This window comes from Clytia hemisphaerica, unplaced genomic scaffold (assembly GCF_902728285.1).
Source record: "Clytia hemisphaerica strain Z4C2 unplaced genomic scaffold, Clytia hemisphaerica genome assembly, whole genome shotgun sequence".
Lineage (NCBI taxonomy): Eukaryota > Metazoa > Cnidaria > Hydrozoa > Leptothecata > Clytiidae > Clytia > Clytia hemisphaerica.
This window is the reverse complement of record NW_027103564.1, coordinates 1,453,412-1,478,002: the sequence shown is the minus strand read 5'-3', so window position 1 is coordinate 1,478,002 and position 24,591 is coordinate 1,453,412. Positions and strand designations below refer to the sequence as shown.

The 24,591-nt window shown below is 36.5% G+C and overlaps 1 protein-coding gene across 1 annotated transcript; it reads left to right on the top strand.

The window, feature by feature from the left end:
- Positions 1 to 11,650: 11,650 nt before the first annotated feature.
- Positions 11,651 to 24,316, top strand: LOC136800929 (carnitine O-palmitoyltransferase 2, mitochondrial-like). Its single transcript, XM_067057541.1, has 12 exons — positions 11,651 to 11,737; positions 12,230 to 12,276; positions 12,455 to 12,654; positions 13,317 to 13,376; positions 13,890 to 13,987; positions 14,687 to 14,820; positions 15,285 to 15,487; positions 17,500 to 17,770; positions 18,368 to 18,594; positions 21,688 to 21,815; positions 22,648 to 22,873; positions 23,983 to 24,316. The coding sequence occupies exons 1-12, from the start codon at positions 11,681 to 11,683 to the stop codon at positions 24,312 to 24,314; spliced, it is 1,983 nt and encodes a 660-aa protein (XP_066913642.1). The 5' UTR covers positions 11,651 to 11,680; the 3' UTR covers positions 24,315 to 24,316.
- Positions 24,317 to 24,591: the final 275 nt, after the last annotated feature.

Sequence of the window (24,591 nt, the reverse complement as noted above, 5' to 3'; positions counted from 1 at the left end):
AAAACGGGATTTGATGTGTAAATAGACCATTAATAAGCAGTGGAATCTGCCTGGAAACTTTAAAATGCAATAACTCAATACTGCATTGATGAATCTTTCTGAAATTTGGAACACAGTTAGAAAATACCTAAATGAAAACATAGATGATAATTGATACATGCGACTTTTTTTAGTTTTAGTGTAAAATAAAAATTTCTAAAATATTCTAATCTTAGAATAAAAAATATTCCTAGATAAGTACCTATATCCTAGATAAGAATATTTGTGAAATCGAAAAATTTGTTCCTATTTAGGCGGTTAATCCTGACTGATCGATAAGTAATCCATCGATCACATATCGATCCGTCATCGAGCCGTTCCGATGATCGATCCTATCGAGCGCGGGGGTCTGGTATTGATTACTTCGATCACAATTGAACGTTCAATTACACATTAATTAGTACTGTCTGGTCTATTGGTGGCAATCTTTCGGTAAGTCATTCAACCAGTTGAAAAACATAGAAAAAATTCATAAAGTCCCAGAAAGTCAGAAAAACTACGAACAAGAGACAGGAAAATACGAAATAAGTCCAGATATGTCTTTCGTCTTTTATGACCATGTTGTTGCATTGCACCTGTTTCAAATTTCCAACTGCATGGACGCTTAGAAATTTCATTGCGGACTATCAAGGACACATTCGTCTTTGAGGCCATTGGTTGTTGGAAGGTGATAGAAATTGACCGTCAATCGAACATCACTCTTCTGTTTTTCTACTTCCTATCTCTCTATCTCCTTTTCTATTTTCTGACTTTCTGAGACTTGTTTTCTGATTTCTACTGACTTTTCTATGAATTTGATACCTATTTCAAACTTTCTCCAAATATCGACCCGGCCGGGATTCGAACCCACCAAATGAAGGAATCTCTGATCAGAAACCCAGCGCGCTATCCGTTAAGCCACACTCGCACAGCAAAACACACAATTTGTAAATACTTACAGAATCACTAAAAAGATGGGGGTAATGTTATTATAATATGGGTAAAATTGCCCCTTTTTTAACCTGACTGAAATTCGAGCCGTTACTAGCAACCCTGCGGGGCCCAAGGCGCCGAGTATGCACCCGGCACAGTGACAAGCCGTTACTACCAACCCTGACCCTACCTAACTGTTAGTTAATCAATTCGAAACAACAAAACCCCCGGAAACACAAAATCGTAGATCGGAAAAAAAACCATGTTCGACTGACGGTCAATTTTTATCATCTTCCTTGGTTGTTGCGGAGAGCTCTCTAGACTTTTTCAGATCCGTTTCATCTTTAAGGTCTCTGTGAAGCGGTTTGAATGTATGGGAAAAATTAAGTGAAATTTTCCGTCGGCTGTTTTTAAATGGAAGAGTGTTACTCTTAGGTTCTAGACTAGACTTTGGAACAAAACAAGCCGTATATATATAAAAGTTGCGAAGCGATCGAGGCAGGTCACTAAATTCGCAAGTTGCAAGCAAAAAGATAGAAGTCAGGGTTATTGTATTGAATTAGTATTGAATGAGCCCGATAAGTTCTTTTTTCTAACGTTATACAGGGTGTCCCTAATAAAAGTATCGAGTTTGAACATGCGATTGAGTAAAAAGTTTTAAGTGTGTATTCACAAAATTGTATTTTAAGCTCTCCCTCTTTTTTCTTTGTCATTACGTAACAATAAAAACATACTCTGCCTGTTTAAATGCAACGAAATCACGATCATGAGAAAAACGCAACAATTAACTAATTTTTACTACCCCGAGAGAATTTGAATTTTTATTAATTTTGATTTTTAAAGACGTACATTTATGCAACAGGGGAATAGTAAAAAGGGCTATTGATTAATTTATACGTTGTAACTACCTTTTGTAATGAGCCTATGTGATGGAGAACGTTCTTATATTTTAGCGATAACACACACAAACTTTTTTACTCAATCGCATGTTCAAACTCGATACTTTTATTAGGGACACCCTGTAGTGGTCTCACGAAACAAAAATAATTTATACCTTATTCAATGAATGTAAGTATGGAATTTAACGGCCTTGAAATTAACATGAAATTTCACAATTCGTGTGTTAATTCACTTAATTGAGATGCCTTGGAGTTTTTACAAGATACTTCAATAATTGGTCATTTAAAGTGATAGAGATGACGCGTTCTTTAGAAAAAAGTAATAAGATTCTTTTATTACATCTTAACGACCAACCAAATCAAATAAGAGCTTGTAAAAACTCCAGCTTTTCCCACTTAATTACACGTCTCCTAATACTCATGTAAGGTAAGTAAAAAATATTCGAAGAAAATTTTAAAATCGCGTCTTTTGTTCGGGAAAGCTTTTCCGCCTAAACAACTAAAAAGTAAATTATTTTTAATTTTGGTTTTTATTTTGACTCGTTTTACTTCCGGTTTTAAATTCCTCGTGTTCGAAAATCGAACTTTTGAATCTTTCGAATTTCGAATGTTTCAAGAAAAACAAACATTCGAATCCCCCCTGCCATAAATAGTTTTTTATTTGTTAAAATTCAAGGGTAGACAGACTTTCCTCAGTAAATGATTGGTGACTCGATGATAGTATCAATGGTTTCGAAGATTTTTACATGTAAATGTTGATATCAAATCTAGTCTTTATTTTCCTCTGTTCTTTCTCTTTGCTACAGTTTCAGCTTCTTCTTTTCAACCAACATCTTACACCTCTTCAATTTTTTCAAAACATTCAACGTTTCATTTTTATTTCTCACAAAAAAGTAAACATTCGAAATTGGAAAGATTCGAAGGTTCGAAAGTGTCTGTGTTTTCAATGCTCGAGTCAATGCAGCGACTTCTTAAAAGGGAGCACCATGAGAGCAGAGAGAGAGTTTGAGTTTTTTGAACGCTTCGACCGCGCGCTGGTTTTCCGAACCAATCAGCTTTCTGATATGAAGCGGGAGTAAAGAAGCTAAAAATGTACGGGAACGACGGAATATCTTTTATGGGAGTTGCCCTGACTCGGAGATTTTCGGCGCCGTAGAGTGGTTCTTTTTCTCGACGAAGCCATCCTAAATACAATCTACCAAACCGATATTGTAACGCCTCTTACCTGGACGAAAACAACCGGGATCTGAATACTTAACCCACATTTAACAGATGGGAACTAAATTTTCGTTTTCGTCTTGCGCTCCCCTGGGTATATAGAATTTAAAGGTACATGCACACTATAGCAAAACTGCTTCGCTCATGTATATTCGCTTCGCAACAAGCCGTATATGTATAAAAGTTGCGAAGCGATCCAGAGCCTCCCTCAATTCGCAAGTTGCAAGCAAAACATTTTAGTCACACAAACACTGTATATTCAACAACATTTTTGCAGTTTTCCTACATTCGCTCTAGTCTTTCCGAATATCCTATCATTTGCAAATTTTTTATAGTCCCTCTCTATAAAAATGACATCTGTAGTCAGTGTAGTATTATCTCTCATTGATGAAAAATGAAGCTTCAACCGTTCTATTTTTCATTTTCTAAAATAAATAGCAAAAAGTTTAAAGAAACAACAATATAAGAAGTAAGATGAAAACATTAACAAACTCAGGGCATTTTGAATTTAGAAAATAAAAACAAACTGTACCCTTATAATCATAAAGGTTGGTGAGTCCAGTCAAAACACAGATTTGATCTGTAGCGTCACGCTTCACCTTTACAAAAAGGAGGATATCATAAAATGAACCAAGGAAAATTTCATAATTTAAAAAAAAGAGTCATTTTGCATATAACTAATGTTAAATAAGGATATAATTTCCAACAATTTGCAAGGAGGGAAAAAAATCTTTTGGGAAACATTTTTGTAATCTGAAAGAATGCCCAAAGGGAAGAAAAACGTATGCGGAAGAAAACTTCAAGGCGACAACAAAAGTTTTCCATATGAGACAAAACGTTTCCAAATTGACAAAAAAAGCTTTCCACATTTAAAATGCAATGATATACCGTGAGATCAGGTAACTTGCATCAGTAGAGGCAAACATGCATAGCCCTCAAATGAATGACCTGTCTGGTCATTAATATACAAAGTTAAATCAAAACAAAAATGGTGGAGTTCATTTGTTTTGAAATTCTGCTGCTTTGATTGGTCAGTCATTTGATGGCTATGTAAGTTTCCCTCCACTGATGCAAGTTACCAGACTTCACGGTACCAAGTTCATGACAAGTTTTCCACATTTGAAAAGTATGCAAACAAAAATGAGAAAAGAGACTGTTTTAATCTAACGTTTCCAGACTATCTAAAAAGAACAACAAATAACTATTTAAAAGCAACAAAAAAAAAAGAACGACAAACCCTAACTATCAAAAAACAACATATTTTGTCGTCCCACAACCTCGATCGAAAGTGACTGTACCACCCCTACAGATTCATTCATCATTGTTTGTCACAGGAATTAACTACTACATGTGGTTTAAAAGAACGCAAAATTATGCATACGTATAAGTCTCTATTTGGGTGAGCTGGAAGGATTAGATGATCTACCGTAGAATCGTCTAATATCAACATGCGTCTTCTAAAGTCGACACCGGATCTGTAAAATAATCAAAACAGACCTTGCATGAAATTCTTGGTATCATTCTTATCAAACAAGTTCATCCATCAAACTAGAAGTTCAATAAACAATGCAATCCTTTCATTCAATTAAAAAAACAAACTTCCTCGTAACTTTCTCGTGTCCATCATTAAGATCTTACAACTTTATTACGCTTCAAGTCACATGATAAAAATAATTTGGGCGCTTAGCCTGGTTTCCCCTTCCTTATTTATCGAAAACACACGCTCTAGGTGCTAAGAGGCCGCACGCCGTGATGGCCAGTATGGCGGTCACATTAAATTCAAAAGGAAACCGGGCTCTTTTTATTATTTTCGGTTCACGGTAAAAAGGTCTACTAAAAAATTCCTCGCGTGCAAAATGTTGTTTTGATTTGGATATCTTCGTTCCGTTGAATAAAAGCATGCTAATTAGTTTTTAGTGACTACATTGTTAAAGTTTTCTTTCCAGAAAAAACAAATTCTGTCTGGAGAAGCTGACATATTATTAAAATAATCAATTTTGCAGTACAGTAAACGACCCTGCCGGTGCACCCGACAGTCAGGTGCTGTCGGGTGTTTTGTCGGGTGCTGAAATTTTTAAATTTGCAAAAACACCCGACAATAGCGCACCCAACAGTCAGGTGCTAAAATTCCTAACTTTATTACATGTCGGGTGCTGTTTTAAAAGCGCCCAAGATAAAAAAGTCCGAAAAATGGTGATTTCCATGACGTCAGCATTATTAATGACAGTAAAAAATTAAAACGTCGACCAGCTCATCATGTAGCCCTGATCATCATAGGCTTTCAGCAGAAAAGTATATTATATGGTTTAGTAGTATGTTTTTAAAAGTAGCACCCGACAAAAGTGCACCCGACTGTCGGGTGTTTAAATTTCTAACTTCAAACACCCGGCAACAGCACCAGACTGTCGGGTGCACCGCCAGGGTCGTTACAGTAAACACGGCTAGCAAAAAATAATTAATTTGGTTGAATGGCAAACAAAAGTTGCTTCAATATACGGTATCTTTAAACAGAAAGGCAAGCAAGGAGAATATACTCGAAGACCAAATGTAAAAAATGAGAAGTAATTTGTAGCACAATAAATTTTAAAATTGACTTCCCTGATCTGAAGACCAACCAAACAACAATGAACAATAACCGGCCAGTGCCTTCTTTCTTTGCTGTCGATTTGATTGAAATGAAAGTCGAAACCAAACCCATGACCAAAAAAGAACGATGCCAATCAAGGATCGAAGCCAAGAAAAACAGGACAAATTATAGTAAATTGTAATGATGATAACAGAAAGTAATGACTCAATAAAAATTCAAAAAAACAGCCAAAGCAGTTTCTCAGAATTGCGATTCAGCCAAATTCGGAGAAAAAAAAAGAAAATAACCATTTTGATGATAAACTGAAACCATGACAACGAATCTGTAGAACCAATCAGTGTCAAGATAACTCTATCGCCGTGACGTCAAACAGGATAGGGAGCATAATGGCATCACTTTCGCTTTGCAATAAATTCAAATATAACAATTTACTATAACGGAGGTAATTTGTTTCATCATTTCCCGGGATGTTCTTCACGTTTGTTATCTCCTTAATATTGACGTCACGGGTCACGGAGGGTTGACTCGTTCTTCGTATCATTCTGACGTATACGTCAAATTTGATATGACGGAGGTAATTTATATCAAATTTCCCCCATTATCCTTCATATTTTATCCCCTAAATATTTTGGTGTCGCGCGACTCGGGGATACGAAACGTTTTTCCCCTCTCCCTGCCTTATAGAGAGTCGAAAGGATAGATAGTTAAAGGTACGCACACACGATAGCAAAACTGCTTCGCTCATGTACATTCGCTTCGCAAAAAGTTCAAAGTTCGACTTTCTGTGTCTGTAGTCGTATAGTGCACCCAGACTTATAGACTTTTATAGCATATAACCAGTCAATTCATTACTTTATGTTTATATAGAATTGAGTCTTCATGGTCCAGAAAGACCCAGTATAGTAGCAGAGTAGGCTCAAAGTTTGTGTTGAATGCTGGACTTAGTAAAGGCATTATTTTGATAGAAGTTTTGGCTGTTCATTTATTTTTATTTTGTTTGTGATTCTTTTGCTTTGGGGATGGAGGCACAATCAGATCAGGCAAAATTGAGAACGGGGACGTGGGAATGAATAGTTAAAGGTTTCATACTTTCTAGACTTTTTTATATCAGTTTCACTTCAGTTCAAATTATTTTGAGTTTATATATATCACTACTAATTTTTTCATTGTCATCATTGTTTAACTGTGAAATTGGGTATATACCCAGACGATCTCAAACAAACGGAATCTTCGATCGAACCAGTCGAACCAAATCGAACGCAATCGACCGATTGAAATTCAATTATCGAACGCAATCGAATCTCAATCGAATATTACCGCAATTTTCAGATTTGATTGATATTTCGATTGCGTTCGATTGATGTTCGATTGTGTTCGATTGCGTTCGATAGCGTTCGATCGTCGATTCATTGACCCCCGGATTGTTCATCGCATAATTTCTACGGGAAATCGAAAGTTATTTCATATCATTCGGCTGTGATGTTTGACAGCTTGAATGTTTATGGGAAGCTGCAAGAATAAAGCCAGACAATCTCAATCGAACGGAATCGACGATCGAACCAGTCAATCAAACCAGTCGAACAACAATCGAATCAATCGAATATTACCCAGAATTTTGACGTTCGATTGAGATTCGATTGCGTTCGACAATCGAATTTCAATCGGTTGATTGCGTTCGATTTGGTTCGATTGGTTCGATTGTCGATTCCGTTCGATTGAGATCGTCTGGATATACCTAACTTACATCAATGGAGGGAAACTTGCATAGCCATCAAATAAATGGGCAGTTCCAGAAAAAAAACTTTACCCCCCCCTGTGGACAACACTGTTTTTTGGAATTTTTTCACTGGAATTCTTGAGAAATTTTGAAAAAGGTTCTGGCAGTGTAGACCTAACTCTCCATACAAAAATTACGGGAAACGCATATTTGGACTTTGTACCCTATGCTGCACTCAAGCACTTGGGCCAAAATCCCGCAAAGACGGGACAAAAATCAGTTTTTTGAAGTTTGCAAAAAAACGCCAAATAGAAAATCTTTCAAATTCAGTATGTGAATAGAGCAGTAAAAAATACAACTTTTCTATTTTTCCTTTTTTTTGCAAAAGTTATAGGAATGAAAATAAAGGGATAATGATAATTGAATACTATCCATTGATGATCCGCGGCACTATCGTAAAGCTAGAATCGCTTCGCGTACTCTTCGCTTGAGAAAATGATTGACAGATTGAAGTTTTTCATCCCCGCGGGAGCTCGGGCGCTCTGCGAGAGTTCTCGGCTCAATCCTCGGACCGCGCTAAAATGGTAGACTGAGCTGTGATAGATCATTTCGATGGAAGTTGTTGGAATGTTTACAAGATACAAGGCTCTTGACAGAATATTGTTTGTTTTATTGTCAATGATGACAGTGCTGTTATAAATTTTGTTAGATCTGACAAATTGATGTTTGTAAGTGCACTTTATAGTTTTGATTCCCATTGAAGAATCATATTCTGGTTTTCATGTTATTAGATGCTGTTTTAGAGCTTTAGAGCTACACTGTCTGGAAAATTCAGGATTTTCCTAATTTTTTGGTCATCTGTACAGTATCATAAAATTTGCCCTACTTTCTTGCTATTGTATATAAGTATCGGAAAATCTAAGATTTTTCCTTAAAGAATTCTTGAATGTTATGGAAATCCTCAAAGGTCAAAATCAAAAGTAAATTGTTACAGAAATTCATGTCATCCACCATCCACAGGCAGGGGGGTAACGGACTATAACTGGAACCGTCCAATAGCAATGCTAGACCGCAACCAAAGCAGTAAAATTTCAAAACAAACGCAACAGTGCAAGAATTAGGCAGCTTAGCAGCTCTGCCATTTGCTTGCAGCTCTACTCTACCATTTTAGAATCTTGTATTTGCCGTGGGAGTATTTTTTAATTTTGCTGCTTTGGTTGGTCAGGCATTTGATGGCTATACAAGTTTCCATCCAACTGATTACAAGTTACCCGATCTCACAGTGTAGTAGCTAATAGAAGAACGTGACGATCTATTGAAAAACAAATAGCTCCAACACACATTATACTCAGCCAATACAAGCCGGATAAATTATCTTGTCCCTTGGTAATGGTAACAGTAGTTACTGTGAGTGCAATTCAAAGCTCAATTAAAAAAAATTACAGCATAGAACAAAAGCAACTATTATAGTCAAAGATCAAAGAAATTCACCATAACTTCAATTGCAATTGTAATTATGATAGCAAGTTGTAGGGCTTCCAAAGTTTGTAAATGTGAATGGCAGCTTATTTCATGAGTTTAAAATCTTTGTACAATTTTCAACTTTCCCCTAGGTTCTTTGCAAAGTTTATAGCGCTACTACACACGTAATTACGTTGTCTCCCCCCTCCCGGCAGTTTCAAATTAATTTATCAGTATTATTTGTGTTCTTTATGTGTTTGCTTGTTTTGCAAAAAAAGACTTTCATTATTGTATGATGGAGTTTCCGACCGCCGAAGGCAGTTAATCTTCCGAGCTGTATACGGGTAAAAAAGTTGGATTCAAAATTTGTCACAACTGTGCTATCCTTTTGAATATTCTAAAATTTGACTCGCCCATTCATGCCTATTTTGCACGTTTTGCAGAATTTTGTCGGTTAAAGGTTTGAGCAGCTGAGACAAATTTGAGGTATTTGTAGAATCGCTGGTTTTCTGAAATGTGTGGCGTTTTACTACGGAGATAAAAAAAGCATTTTTTCGGAGATAACAATGTTAATCATGAATAGATGAAAAACATGCTGTGGCGCCCCGCTAGGGAGATAAATGTTAAGTAAATAAAAAAACTTATTAAAGTATTTATCAGCTTCTGATTCAAACCACAAGTGATTAAACGACTCAAAATATACTAGGTCATCAAAATCACTGATCTCGTCAAGCAACATAGCAGAACTGCCACAGTGGTTTAGCTTATACATGTTTTTTTTTTATAATTATAAGCATACAAAAATCCGAAAACAGGCTCAGAAATGCTTAGGTTCAAAGCTTAATAAGGCTGAAAAATGCTTGAGGGGATGCTTAAATCTAAAACACAAATTTTGGAAATACTGAAAATCCACAAAATTCCAGCAATATAAGTGCAATGCTTGTAAAAAATATCCATATTTTCAAGTTAAATCACGCAAACGAGAGTGTCGAAGTGGATCGTTGTCTAAACCGATGAATTCTTCATCAAATTTAAGGAGGTCGTTATCCAGTGATGTGAGCACTGTTCCAGTTTATTGTTCAACATGACACTGTGTAGAAAAAGGTCTATAATAAAATGTATACTTCTATTTTTTTTTCTATTTGGTTGAGTTGCAGGAGTTGCAGGCTTTGAGGCCTATTTTCGCAACTATAGACGCTTTCAATGAGCGCCCCGTCAGCACATTGGACTGACTACCCAATTCTCCTCACATGGCATGGGTTGACCCGGGCGAAGGTTCATCACTTGCCAAGTGAACCACTGCGAGTGGGAATCGAACCTCAGTCGCCTGTGCAGCAACCAAGGTCAATGACCACTATACCGCAGCGCCTTCAGAATTAATAAGATTATTGACACTTTTTGTAAACTCTACAGCTTTATAAAATAGAGAGTGATAAAATTTCTATTTTGTAACATGCAATAATTAATATGTGACTTCCCAAGCGATTTTATAAAATACCTGAAAATTGTATTTATCTTGGTAAGGTATTATATACAAGGGTCTAGTTGAAGTCAAATTTTTGTTTTAGATCGGTCTTCTGACTTTCATAGTGGTCATTGACCTTGATTGCTACACAGGCAACCGAGGTTCAATAATTCTCACTCGCAGCGGCAAGTGAATGAACCTTCGCCCTGGTCAACCCATGCCATATGAGGGGAACTGGGTAGTCAGTTCAAGGTGCTGACGGGCGATCATTGAAAGTGTCTATAGTTGCGAAAATGGGCCTTAAAAACCTCCTACCTACCTTTGATTACCTCTCCCCAATGTACATAGCTTAACAGTTCTCTCAAAGTTAGCGGGTTGGTTGGAGATTGGACACTAGCTGTGTCTCAGTTCGTGGCAATTCCATTGATTCATAGAATTCAGGTACCGTATGGTGAACATTGAGCACGTCGCTCCCCTCGTCTACTACGAACTAGTGTAATAGCAACGAACCAATAGCACAGTTGGGAGAGCAATCGCCCGGCAAGCGAGAGGTCGTAGGTTCAATTCCCACTCGATTCGTTACCTTTGAGAAAACTGGGAAGTACATTAGTGCAGGATCCGTTGATTCATTACCTTTGATTACCTTTGACGTGTTTCAGCAAATTCTCTGCTCACTCAACCCGTGGGGTCCGGTGTTTGACCATTTCAACAATTGAATTCCTCCTGCGACTCAACCAAATAGAAACACCCATAGAAACGCAAATCTTTGCTATAACAGATTGGATTGAACCAGATTTTCTGAGGTATTCCTCTTCAACAGAGGCTGAGGGAAAAAATGGATATGGCTTTTTTTCTTTGTATAAAATTTTCCGATTGATAATCTTTGAAATTGGGAAAAGTAAGCTAGAAATGAAATTTCCAGCCTAAAAATCTTTTTTTTTGCCAGGTAGGGGGGAGTTAATGAAAATAGCCGATAATATGTTATTGTGCTTTATTAAATTTATGAAACAAAATAATCAACAAAGTCACTAAAATGAAGTGTTAATAAAAACACAAAATTAATGAAAATTAAAATAAATAAGATCCAAGTTTGATTACTCAAAACATAGCTTTTTCTTTTTTCTTAGGGTTTGAGTGAGAAAAGCTAAAAAGCCCCTTCTTTCTTCTGTCATATTGTTAAAAATTCATGAGTTTTGTAGTAAAATTCAATTAAAAAGTCTTTCAGTTACCTTCTTTTGCTGGAATTCTGTGGATTTTATTTATACCGTTTATGTTAAAAAAAAATTAAAAAGTTATCTAAATTGCTGAATTTATCTACTTAAAATCTTTATAATCTGTTCATAACCTTTAGATTATCTATGATATAAACATTTCGCATAACCATGTTTAAATTGAAGGGCAGTACTCAATTGATATTGAATTCTACCAAGAATGTTAAGGTAATCCTTTAGCCTTTATTTCATTTCAAAACAATTACCTTAGGCTAAATACAGCATTAGAATCAGGTACGATCTCGATTTTAATCAATAAGGGTTTGATAATAATATATAGTCTGGGAGCAACTGGTAATAAGCCAAATCTATCTTTAATTGGGAATTAATTTTAGTTTATTTTGTTATAATTTGCTGAATTCGCCAAAATTGTTTCTCCCCTAAATACCTATCCCTAAGTTCAATCCTTCCTCTTTCCAATGCAAAAGGATTGCTTCCTTAAAAGTTCATAGAATTCAAGAGGACTTCATTCTGGGACACCCATTAATTCTCATAAACATTTTGCCTCACTTAGATACAGGTTAGGCATGTTTATCAAACTTCAACCCTCATTTACATTTACTTTTGGAAATAAAAGTCTTCTCGAACATGTTAGAAAAATCATGTCCCCACTTTCTGTTTTTATGTCTACTTCTTGAAACCATTCTTTCTTTTTTACAGGCAGCAGTCAATCATCATAATAGAGTAACTACTACAGCCTTGAGATGGTAAGAAAGACATACTTTAAATAGTTTTTAGAGGTTTTCTAAGCCCTGTGTGAGAAGATAGTGCAATCCTTAAAAGTAGTATTTTTTTTTTTCTTCAAGAATTACAAAATGTAGACAAAAATTCCGTGATTGGCCAAAATACTATATTATACATTGTAAAATCATTTTCTCTATCTAGGGCACACAGCGACTCTGAATACTTACAAAACAGTAAGATACCCACAATGCATTTCCAAAAAAGTTTACCAAGGCTTGCAATCCCTAAACTCGAGGATACAATGACACGGTACATGGAATCTCAAAAACCACTTTTAAATCAAGATGAATTTGCAAAGACTCAGAAAATTGCTGATGATTTTATGAAGGGAGATGGAAAAGGTATTAACAATGAAAATTGAAAGTAGGCTTTTTTCCACAACCTCTCTCAAAATGCAACACTACCTTCATTCAAAATCTTGATACTCTATTCATGGTTCTGAATTTAATTTAAGCTAGATTAGATTAAAACTAGTTCAAGGCTAGAGTAGATCGTTAAAATGGAGAGTCGGAAATTTAAAGTGTAGTATTTAAACTATTAAGATTAAATTCTTAATAGAGTGAATTTTTTATCTGCACCAGTCTTCATGGTCTAGACCATCAAACCGTCAAACTTTTTGTGTCAAGGGGTTTTGCCTGTGAGTCCTAAAAAGTTTCCTAGGCCTTAGCAGAAACCCCCGCGCAAAAAACTCTTTAAATACTTCATTCTTTGAAATGGGCCAGGTTTGGTTGCATCGCATAAAACATATCACGGGTCCTGAAGGTTTGCCCCCTACTATTTAAAATCAAATTAGAATAGAATTAAGTTCAGACCAGATCGAAACAATCGAACCAGCTAGTCTTACTGGAGAAAAAAAAATTATTGAAAAAGATAATTGCTCAGAATTTCCTGACAGGTTTATTTACCTGATGCTGAAAATGCTATTATACCAATATGTATGCTACCAATATTTTATCAGAAAATGAATTTTAGATTTTCTTTTCTTTTTCTTCTTCTTCTTCAGCTCTTCATGACGAACTGGTTGCCATGGACAAACAGAACAAACACACTAGTTATATCTCAGGTATTTTAAGATTTTTTCCATGAAAAGAATTTTTTCTTCTTCTCTTGTCTTTCGAAAGGTCTCGTTCTATTACAGTTGAGTCTCTTTTTAACTCAAACCTCTATAATTGTCCTTAACACGAACAAGTTTTTCTGGTCCCTTCAGTTAATAATGCCTTATACTTGAGATTTTCTTAACTCAAACAAATTTGTATCAAATTTATATGCTGTCCCATGGGCTTTGAATTACAGAGATTCCACTGTATAACAAAGAATTTACTAAAGAACATTGCATTGATTCAAAATTGCTAAAAAAAAAGTATCCTACTATTCCAATGACCTGAAAATAATATTTTCGGAAATATTCCTTGAAAATTCATGCTTATGAGTTCAACTGCTATAATACAATTGTATTTAAAGTATGTTACAAGAACTAAAAAGATGAGCAGAAAAGACAAAAATGAGGCTGGAAAATTGTTTCATAGTCCTTACTATTGCGAGCTCTATTAACTTAGAATTATGTTTTCCAATTCAGGACCTTGGTTTGATATGTATTTGAAATACAGAGATTCCATCGTGTTGAACCACAACCCTTTCATTCTGACTGCTGATGATCCCCACACTACAGACCAGGTACATCTTCTCAGAAAAGCTGAATACATCCCAAATCAAACTGTCTATTTTCAAACTGTTAGGGGTTGTTCATACGGATGGTTCGGCTAGGACGTGAGGTGGGATAGATTTTCGAACGTCACGTGATCTATTTTTAGCCACTTTAATCCGTCAAAAACTTTGACGTAACGTTAGAAAATCCATCCTACCTCGACTAGCTGGGCCAGCCCGCCTCCATAATAAACAGCCTCTTAGTAAAATGTTATACACATGCAAAAGCAAATGTCATAACCTGAAATCATATGGTTGCACGTACTAAAAAATTTTTCATTACTGATCAATAAGACTAGACCTTCAAGGTAAAACATTATTTTATCTGAAATGGTTACATGCTTTTTTGTAGATAACCTTTTACCCTTCCTTTTACAATTTTTTTTCTAAAGATGGGTCCCTTTATTTTATGATTTTTGATAAAGGACTGGGGTTTTTATGACTCCTCTTATGACTATGAATAAATTGAGTCGTTTCTAGTTCGATTCGACTCCTGTGTTCTTCAGCATTAGAGTTGGCAATATAGCCGAATGTCGACTCAAATGGCTGGACTCAAATGTAATTTATTCGGAGATTTTTAAACTTTCGATTTCAAAATTTGATAAAGCATTATATAGTACTCAGCTAGAATTTTTTAGTTTCATAAATTGATTGTGTTGTATTTTACAGTTGACGCGAGCTACCAAACTTATTCACGCGGCGCTACGTTTCAAGAAGAGTTTAGAAGCAGGTAACCTGGAACCTGACGTTTACCATTTGAACCCAAAGAAAAGTGATACGGATCGATTCCGCACGCTGTGCAGGTGAGAAAGATTTGTTAAATGTGCACGCCGTCTACTAAAAACCCTGTATGGTTTTTAGACAGCAAAATTTTGGAAATTTGCGAATTAACTGTTGACCTATGGGTAAATGATATGTCAATTTGAAAAGATTTGAGAGGACCTTGACCTCTCATTGGATCAGAAATCTGATGTAGGGGAGCTATGAGGCTTTCTGTTGACTTCTTTTGTTCGCCTTTTTAGACCCGATGACTTGACCAAAATAGGAAAAAATATATCTCGAGTCTGGGTTGAGATGAATGATGAAGGATTTAATGTTGTAAATCACGCAACTCCTTTAAATTATGAGACTGCTTTCCACTTTCCCACAGCTGACTTTATCTTGGTACACCCGTTTATCTCTTAAAGGTCTTATCCACAGGGTATGATATGGTTGACCAAGCCTTAATTTTATCTCCTTAATATCAGAGATTGACTTTTATTTTCAGAATGACTCCGAGTGCTCTATCGTGGTACACTGCTTATCTCCAGAAGGCTTTCCCACTTGATATGTCGCAGTATGGACGACTTTTCAACTCGACGCGTGTACCTGCACCGGAGAAAGATATATTGAAGACGAATAAAGATGGCAGACATATCTTGGTGATTCGTAATGGAAACATTTTCACCTTTGACGCTATCAAGGCGGACGGTAAGTTAGTCTAGCAAGCTAGACGACTAATTCAGACATAGTAGAAATAAAGCAAAAAGTAATGGAGGGGTCAATTTTTTTATACAAACTAAATCCCGTAACAATAATCGTATTATCATAATAACGTCTATACTACTGTATTACACGCATTATAAACGTCGCCAGTCTAACGGTAAGTGTGAAATCTAATGACAAGGTCATTTCAATGTGCAATCTCAACCACAGATATCTTACATAAAACACAAGATAGAGCTATATATTCTTTCTTTGGTTGAAGCAAAATAGGCCATCTTTACTGAATAGATCAATACCATTCTCTCCACATTCTGATAAATAACGAGATTGCTCACGGGAATTTCTAACCCGCGCGAGCAAACCCGCGCCTGTCAATCATTTTTTAGCAGCACATTCAGTCGGATTCAGTCACTTGTGGTTCTGAAAAAGGTATTTGTAAGATAGCAAAAAAAGACGAAAGTCGATTTTATGTATTTCTTTTAGTTGAAAGTTTTGGAATACTGGATTTTCAAGAGAAGGGAAAGTCATGACTCTTGCCTCTCCAACCCGCTAACCAACCTGATCCATTTTGAAATACAGTACTTGATAACAAAGTCAAACTGAGGTGACACTACTTTGAAAATTTTTGTTTCTTAAAATTCTAACAGGAATTTTCAAAAATATCAATAAGAGCTCATAAAACCAGAAAAAGATTGGTCAATGCTGACAAAATAACACATACTATAACGCACCGTTTAGGATTCGAACTCTCAAAAATGTTACCTTGACAGATGGCAGTTCAACGCCTTATCTACTCGGCCACACAGCCGTGAAAATATAAGCAAAAATGATTAGTCATACCATATCTTTATTTCCCATATGACCTATATAATTTTACCCTGTAAAGGTATTAACTTATTAAAGAAATGATTTTAGATTACTTCCAACGTGCGAGAGCCGATCAATCATCGAGATTTTCAGGACTCTTTAGTTGAAGAGTGACTCTTATTCCAAGTCAGTAAGGGGACTCAGCAAACGGGCTGTAAACCCTGCTAGTGCCTATGAAATTAGAAATTTTCCATCTAATGGGGTTAGGACACTCTCCAATTTCCTTTAAAGTCTCAAAAGACTGAAGCCAGGAGCTTGTTCTTGCATACAGTACCCATACAGCAGACAGAGCGTACACGCACGGGCGATTAAATACGATCGCGTGGGATGCGGGTCAAAAAATTCCCGTGAGCAATCTCGTTATTTATCAAAAAGTTTTTCTCCTCTTTCCCGCCATGTCATTTTTTTTTTGTGATTGAATGAATTGCCGGTACCGAACTGTGGTCTACTACTGTGAAGTGGTCTACTAAGCAAAGATGGTTGATTATTTTGTTTAACTGCCGTGACTTTAGACAGAGTAGGTCTATCTAGTGTTTTATACGAGATATCTGTCGTCTTGACTCCTGGCCATAGCCAGTCGATTGAATCCATTCATTGTGTCACGTCTGCGGTCAAGCAACAATGAATAATAGAGTTTGAATCTTGGAATTCTTTTTGAAAAAAGCACTGTATGTCCTAGCTGAAGAGGTTGAATCTTTTGTGTGCTCCCTCCTTACTTAGGCTTCCAACTTAAAATAACTAAATGTTTAGTAATCGCCTCGGAATTTCTGTAAAAAGTAATTGTCGAATCATCGAGTTTAAAGCCGAAGGCTAAAGAGGAATCATCAACCTTTTTTAAACAAAAAAGTAATGCCTCAAGATTTGCGCCTCATTTAGAATGACGGATTGAATCTAACCCTTATCTTTATTTTTAAGCAACATATTTTTCGAAATCTTATGATAGGCTTTACTTTAAATTCAACATTCCTGTGAAAATCACGGTCTTTATTTCCTATCTAAGAGTTTTCTTACTAGCCCTTTCGAGGCTTTGAACTCAATTTTATTATAGCTTGTCATATTGCAAATGTAACCAAATTCAAAATCAAAATCTATTAAAAAGATAATCTAAGTTTTCTGTTTCTCGTCTATAGGATCTTTCCTTACCCGAGATGAAATTCATACCAACTTGAACTCGATCATCGAGCAGAGTCATACTAAAGCCGATCACCCGCTCGCTGTTCTAACAAGCGAACATCGAGACACTTGGGCGGCCGCACGGTCACATCTTATAAGCAATCCTAACAACGCGGAATTATTGGATAAAATTGATTCCGCCATCTTTGGAATATTTTTGGATGACCGAGTTTGTAATGACGAGAATGATGCTACGGAAATGTTCTTATACGGTGAAGGTGATAGCCGGTAAGTTTCCTTTTCCGTATAAGTCTTTTTTTCTGAAGGTTGGGATAAGCAAAATTAAAGACCCACCTTGAACAGTCTCTAATGGTTGGATAGAGTCTCATCAAAAGACTCTTGGACCCGGTTGTTCAAAAGTGGATCAGTGACCGATTAGATTAACTTTTGATTAAATTTCGATTAGCGTCGATTAGCACAGGACCGTCGGTTGGTCGAAAGAATTAGGCTTAAAGATCTGGACTAAATCCCGATTAAAATGGCCAAATTTTAATCCTGCTCTGACCTAGGATTAGCGAGGGTTAAGTAGCTTTTTTCTACAAAAAAAGTGAAGTCGCTACATTAAAGTGAGAAATTCGAAGATTCGGATTTTTAAAAACACAGGCAAAATGTCCACGATTAGCTAACCTGACGCTCGAACAACGGAAATTAATCGCTGGGATTTAGTTAATCGCGATTAGTACTAATCGGGATTTAATGTAATTGATTTTTGAACAACTGGGCTTTAGTTTTTACGAATTTAGGACCGATCCTAGATGTCCCGGATCAATTTTTCAACTGTGCTTTGTGTCGTCTCGAAAATTTGTACTGAATTTTCATTTTCAGTTGGTTTGATAAATCATTTCACATGGCTTTATCATCTAACGCACGCATGGCGATCAATTTCGAGCATGCGTGGGGTGATGGGGTTGCCGTGGTCCGTTTCTTGAACGAAGTGTGTGAAACGTCCGCCAAAGATACGTACACGCCCGCGCAATCAAGTGACGGTGCCATGTCAGCACAGAAATTGAATTTCGATTTGGATGAAAGCACAAAGACAAGTATTAAGACTGGTATGTTTTTGTTGATACTTATTGGGTAAAAATGATATGGATACTCCCTGGACAAAATTTGCCCTTGGAAGTCTTTTTGAAATTTTTGTATGTTGTATCAAATCTGGAATAGTTTTTTCTCAACTCATTTTCTCACTCAACAAACGACATGACTTGAGTGGAAGGAGGAAGGCAGCAGCACGTATTGTGCTAATTCCTTTGAAATGGAAATTTGAGAGGAAGTATTCGAAAAAGAAAAGTCGAGCTAAAAGGTCTTGCTGGGTACGCCTAGTGGTTAAAGTTTAGGGACGAAAAAAGTGCCTACAACAACATATTTGCTGAACTTCGTCTACGTGACCAAGAAGAATTTAGATCTTATTTAGAACTTATCCTATCTTCCACCCCTATCTCATATTACCTTTTAAAAATTCCAAACGTTAGAAAATCCATACATCGAAAAAAATGTACAGAACTATCATGTCGGTGGCTTTGATCTCGAGAGAAGTGAAGAAAAAAACTTTAAACTCTTTACCAAAAAAATGGTAAAGAATCGCAAAAAATAATTTCTTTTTCAAGAATTTATACGTCTTTATTTTCTTTAAAAGAGGGTAAATTTTTTAATCATAAAGACTTGATTAAAAATTTTCAGAAATTTAGAAATAAATTAATGTAATGTAACCACGCCTTAAGCCATGTTTTTCATGTATAAATTCTCAATTTTACGTCTTGATTCGCGAAAGTTTATGCTCGCGAAAATTATTTTTCCGCTAAAATTCGCGTATAGACAGTGTTAATCTGCCAATATTTCAGCAAAATCGTCAGCAAAATTCTGCAAAAATGAAAAATATTCATGGCAATTCGTTTTGTAGTAAACAATCAGCGCCATTATATTTGGAACGAAAGGTGAATTCCCTCAAAACCTTAAAACTGCAAGTGATTTTTAAGTGCTTTAAAGTACGGTTGGAAAGTAGAGTTTTAACATTAGACCTCAAAAATGTTCAAAAAAGGCTGACAATATATAGCTATACCCCTACCAAATCGAAAAAAAACAATGAAACAAAGTGGAAGTACTGGAAATCCTTGCCCGAGCTTTAGATTCTGAATTTGTTAAAGTACCCAAAATTGCCAACATATTATGGCGCTGATTGTAGCTCCGTCTGAAAAACGGTACGCTCTTAACCACCGACAAGGAGATCAATCACTGTTGGACTGAACACTTCTCGGATCTCTTGAATATCGAAACTGATGCAGACATAGACGTTCTAAATGAAATCGATCAAATGCCAATTGACGAATCACTCGATGAACCGTTCAAGGAGATAGAGTTTGATAAAGCGATTGAAAACATGAAGTCAGGAAAAAGTCCAGGACCAGACGGTATCCTACCAGAAACCATCAAGTATGGAGGCAATGCTTTGAAAAACTACCTTCTAACTTTCTTCAACCTATTCTGGATTACAGAACTTCTACCGTCAGACCTCGTTAACCCAAACATCACGATTCTGTTTAAGAAAGGAGACCGTAGTCAATGTGGGAATTATCGAGGGATCTCGCTTCTAAGTGTCGTCGGAAAGTTTCTTGCCGATATGATTTTGCAAAGACTGATTTCTCTTGCACGTAGAGTTTACCCTGATTCACAACAAGGCTATCGTGAAGGTCGTGGTACGATCGATGGAATTTTCACAGTGAGGCAAATTATGGAGAAAAGTAGGGAACAACATCGAGATTTATACATTGCTTTTATAGACTTCACCAAGGCTTTTGACACGGTCAATCGTCAATTGCTTTTTTCAATCTTGGGAAAGATCGGTTGTCCACCTGGGTTGATAAAGCTCATCAAACTCCTATATACTGATGTCAAAGCTCGTTTAATCGTCGATGGTAAGTTATCGAAACTGTTTGAATACAACAGCGGTGTGAAACAGGGTTGCAAGCTTGCCCCAACCCTGTTTGGTATATATGCAGCAGTTCTTCTCCTTGTTTCAAAGATGTCAAACACCGATGTTCAATCCTGATAAGATTTCGCACCGATGGAAAATTCTTTGACTTGAGGCGTTCGAAGGCCAAAACCAAAGTAATGTATGAATTTATTCGTGAGGCTCAATATGCAGATGACATCGCAGTGCTAAGTGACTCGGCCGAAGGTCTACAAGAACTACTCGATGCTTACAATGCTGCATCCAAACGTTTTGGATTAAAGATCAATGCAGGCAAAACTGAAGTTCTATGTATGGGTCCAGAAGCAATCTTCTACGTCGATGAAGTCCCCTTACAAAATGTCGATCGTTTCAAGTACCTTGGCAGTTTTGTCACCAAAGATTGTAAACTTCAAGTCGAACTCACTTCACGCATCCAAGCAACATCCAGTGCTTTTGGTAGGCTTAGACACAGAGTCTTTGACAACCACAATTTGACAATCTCGACTAAAATCGCAGTGTATAAGCAATGCTTACTACCAATTCTTCTGTACGGGAGTGAGACTTGGACTCTTTACTCTTATGAAATTCGACAACTCCGTACCTTCCAACAACGTCACCTCCGTTCCATAATGAAAATCAAATGGGATGATTATGTAAATAATGAACAGGTATTGATCAGAGCTCATGTTGAAGATATTGAAGTTTTACTGGCAAAAAGTCGTTTGAGATGGCTTGGTCACGTTTGGAGAATGCAAAATGTTAGAGCAGCAAAAATGATTTAGTTTGGAGAGCTTGAACATGGTTCACGTTCTATTGGACGACCAAAATTGAGATACAAAGACAACTGTAAACAACTCTTAAAGAAAATCGATTTACTCGATTGGACTGTTATTGCAATGGATTGCCCATTATGGCGGTGAAAGATTCAAGCTGTTTGTGAAAGTTTAAATGCTCTGAGATTGGAACGATATCAAAAGAAGAAAGACAGAAGAAAAAGATAGAATATCTATTTTTAATATTTATTTAAATCCATAATCATGTATTATTACTAATTTATGCTCGTTCACGAGTTAAGGCTTATTATTATTATTATGTAGCTCCGTCTGATACAAAAAACTTTACCTGTGACCATTGCACATGTACTGTCTTTGTTGTTGACCATCACTGAGCGATTTATAATTTTCTTTTTCCTCAGCTATGGATACATTCAAAGATCGAACCTCAAAAGTTGGTATAAATGCTGTTAGAATTGAAGGCTTTGGCAAATCATTCTTGAAGACCAAAAAAATGAGTCCTGACGCAATGATGCAGTTATCATTCCAGGTATGTGATTTATCAACTTGCTCGCGAAAGTTCGAAAGAAAAATTCTTGACAAAATAAGAAAATCTTAGAATAAAATGTAACTTTTAAAGCACTTTTTTGCCTGCTAAAAGACTAATAAGTCAAAGAACAAATGTTTCAAGCCAATCCAAGAAGTATTTGTCCCTCTAACCCATTTTTTCATGTGAGAATTCTCAATTTTACGTCTTGATTCGCGAAAAATATTTTTCCGTTAAATTTGCGAAAGTAAATGTCGTGAATTTCGCGATTTTTCGTCCTCGTGAAAGTTTCTGCTCGCGAAAGTTTGTACGGCCAAAGTATGACGCACATAAGAAACAGATCGTGATTTTTTTGGTGATTTTAACTGTGAATAGAATTATAGAAAGTAAATTAAGAGGGTTTCTCAATGACGGGGACTAGCAACAAGTTCGACTTATAGAAATTGTTAACACCAGTAATACATTTAACAGAAACCTTTTGTTTTGACCCGTGCTACAAACTTTTAGCTGTTTAATTTGTATACTTCCATGCCGGAGTTTCTACTGTAAGCTAAATCTCTTTAGCTTTTTCCATTTAAAATCTGGATTCAAATAGATTTGAAATTGAAAAAAAAACTTGATAATAAAGCTTAGCTTTTCAATATCACCCCAGTTGGTGACAATTACGTGTTCGATGGGTTATTTCAAGGTTTAGATGCCACTTTTGGATTGAGCTTTAACACCGACATAGAAATCTTGTTGTCCCAGATTCCTACCTTGGGAGAAGTTTATTAAACATTTTGTTTCTAATTTTTTTCGTTTTAAAATATTTTTCATAATTTCCACGTGCTTGTAGCTCGCACATTATCGCCAGCACGGTAAACACGCGGCCACGTATGAAAGTTGTTCAACAGCCGCCTTCAAACACGGGCGGACAGAAACGATGCGCCCTTGTACGACCGCCACGGCGGCTGTTTGTGAGGCGTTTGAGAAAGGAAACAATGCGAACGTTGAGACGATGGTTGGTTTGTTGCAAGAGACTTCAAACGTCCACGGTGAATTGACAAAAAATGCAGCCATGGGTAAGTACAACCCCTTCTTACAGACCCGGTAGGACCTCCTCCCACTGGGAAAAGTAGACCGAAATATCGTCCCGGTGGAAAACTATACTGGAATTTTTTGTCCCCGCTGAAAATAATCAATTTTTAAACAAATCCTCACTGCAAAATGTTATGCTATTTTCCCATCCCGATTGAATTTTCTGGCTTGAAATGAATGGAATTCAAACCTCCAGCCAAGAAAGATATTGGAATATCAATCCCCATATTTACCCCTACGTTTGAATAAATCCTACTGACTCTGTGAAAAAGGGATACAACAACTAAGTAAAACTGTCGTGAATTTTACTGGGGACGCTCTCCGCATCCTATCATTTTCTTAAGAAAGGCCTACGCGTATTGAAGTTTTCTTAAAGAATTCTCGTTTCGTTTTTTCACATGACTAATAGCTTAATCTAAAAATTAGACTTAAAAAATCAAAGGTTTTTACTTCGACTTTTTAATTTGACATTGAGATTTATCACTTTTCGTATATAGAGGTATAAGAAATGTTTTTTATGCGACAAAAAGGCCAATCTAGCAAGCAGAATAGAAGTGCAAGATCACCAAGACACTTGTTTTGAGATTTTAAATTGTTTGTCATGTGAACGGCGATTCGTAGTAATGTAAAGCCTTATCGGGGAAAACTTCGTCGGAGAAAATTTTCGTCGGGGAAAATTTTCGTCGGGGAAAAATATGCTGGTTTTGGTAAACGCATTAAGGCCGGGGAAAATTTTCGTCACTTGGCCGAAATTTCGTCACTTTTCCCCGACGAAGTTTTCCCCGATAAGGTATATTGGAAGTTTATCGTGGCTTGGATCACGAGATTTACGTTTTGGCTACAAGAAATTCTTCTCCCATCATCGGGCAATGTGGAGGATGTTTTCCCCACTATTTGTACTAATCTGAATCTTCTGATTGCCCATAATTATCAAGAGAAATTTCCTTACAAAACGTAGCCAAACGTAAATCTCGTGATCCAAGCCACGATAAACTTCCAATATGAATATCGCTGGGTTGATAAACGCAAACCATATTTTTTATATAAAACAGGATATGTTAATTGATCATCATTTCTTCGCCCTACGTTTCAGGTCAAGGCTTCGATCGTCATTTGTTTGCTATGCGTTACATTTCGCAACAAACTGGCCAATCAGTACCCTTCTTCCAGGATCCTGCATACGCTAACATAAACCATATCATTCTTTCTACAAGTACCGTATTCTCACCTAATATTCAAATGGGCGGTTTCGCACCGGTCGTCCCCGACGGTCTAGGTGTCGGTTACATGGTCAATGATGATTGGGTCGGGTGTAATGCGAGCTCATATCCGGGTAGCCCGAATGCCGGTGAATTTGTAGAACTCGTACATCAAAGTATTTTGGATATTAAAGCAGTACTGGAAGGCAGAAATTTCAAATCATAAAATTGATGAACTTTTTTTATTTATTTTATAGAGGTTTTAGTATTTTTATGGGCCCCTTCTACACACAATTTAGATAAGTAATCCAGTACCTACCGTAAGTTGGTCTAATATCGACATCCCTCGTCTAATTCCGACACCCTTTTTTAGAGAAAGGGATAATATGAAAGCTTGAATCACTGATTGAAAAAGGATTATTCCTCTCTGACCACTAAGCAAAGAAAAACAGTTTCAACCTTCCTATAAATTTCAGCTGATAAAAAGGGTGTCGGAATTAGAG

Coding starts and splice junctions, on each gene's coding strand:
- LOC136800929 (XM_067057541.1), top strand. CDS start 11,681: ATGTTTAAATTGAAGGGCAGTACTCAATTGATATTGAATTCTACCAAG. Junction 13,377..13,889: donor ACACACTAGTTATATCTCAG/GTATTTTAAGAT, acceptor TTTCCAATTCAG/GACCTTGGTTTGATATGTAT. Junction 18,595..21,687: donor AAAGACAAGTATTAAGACTG/GTATGTTTTTGT, acceptor CTTTTTCCTCAG/CTATGGATACATTCAAAGAT.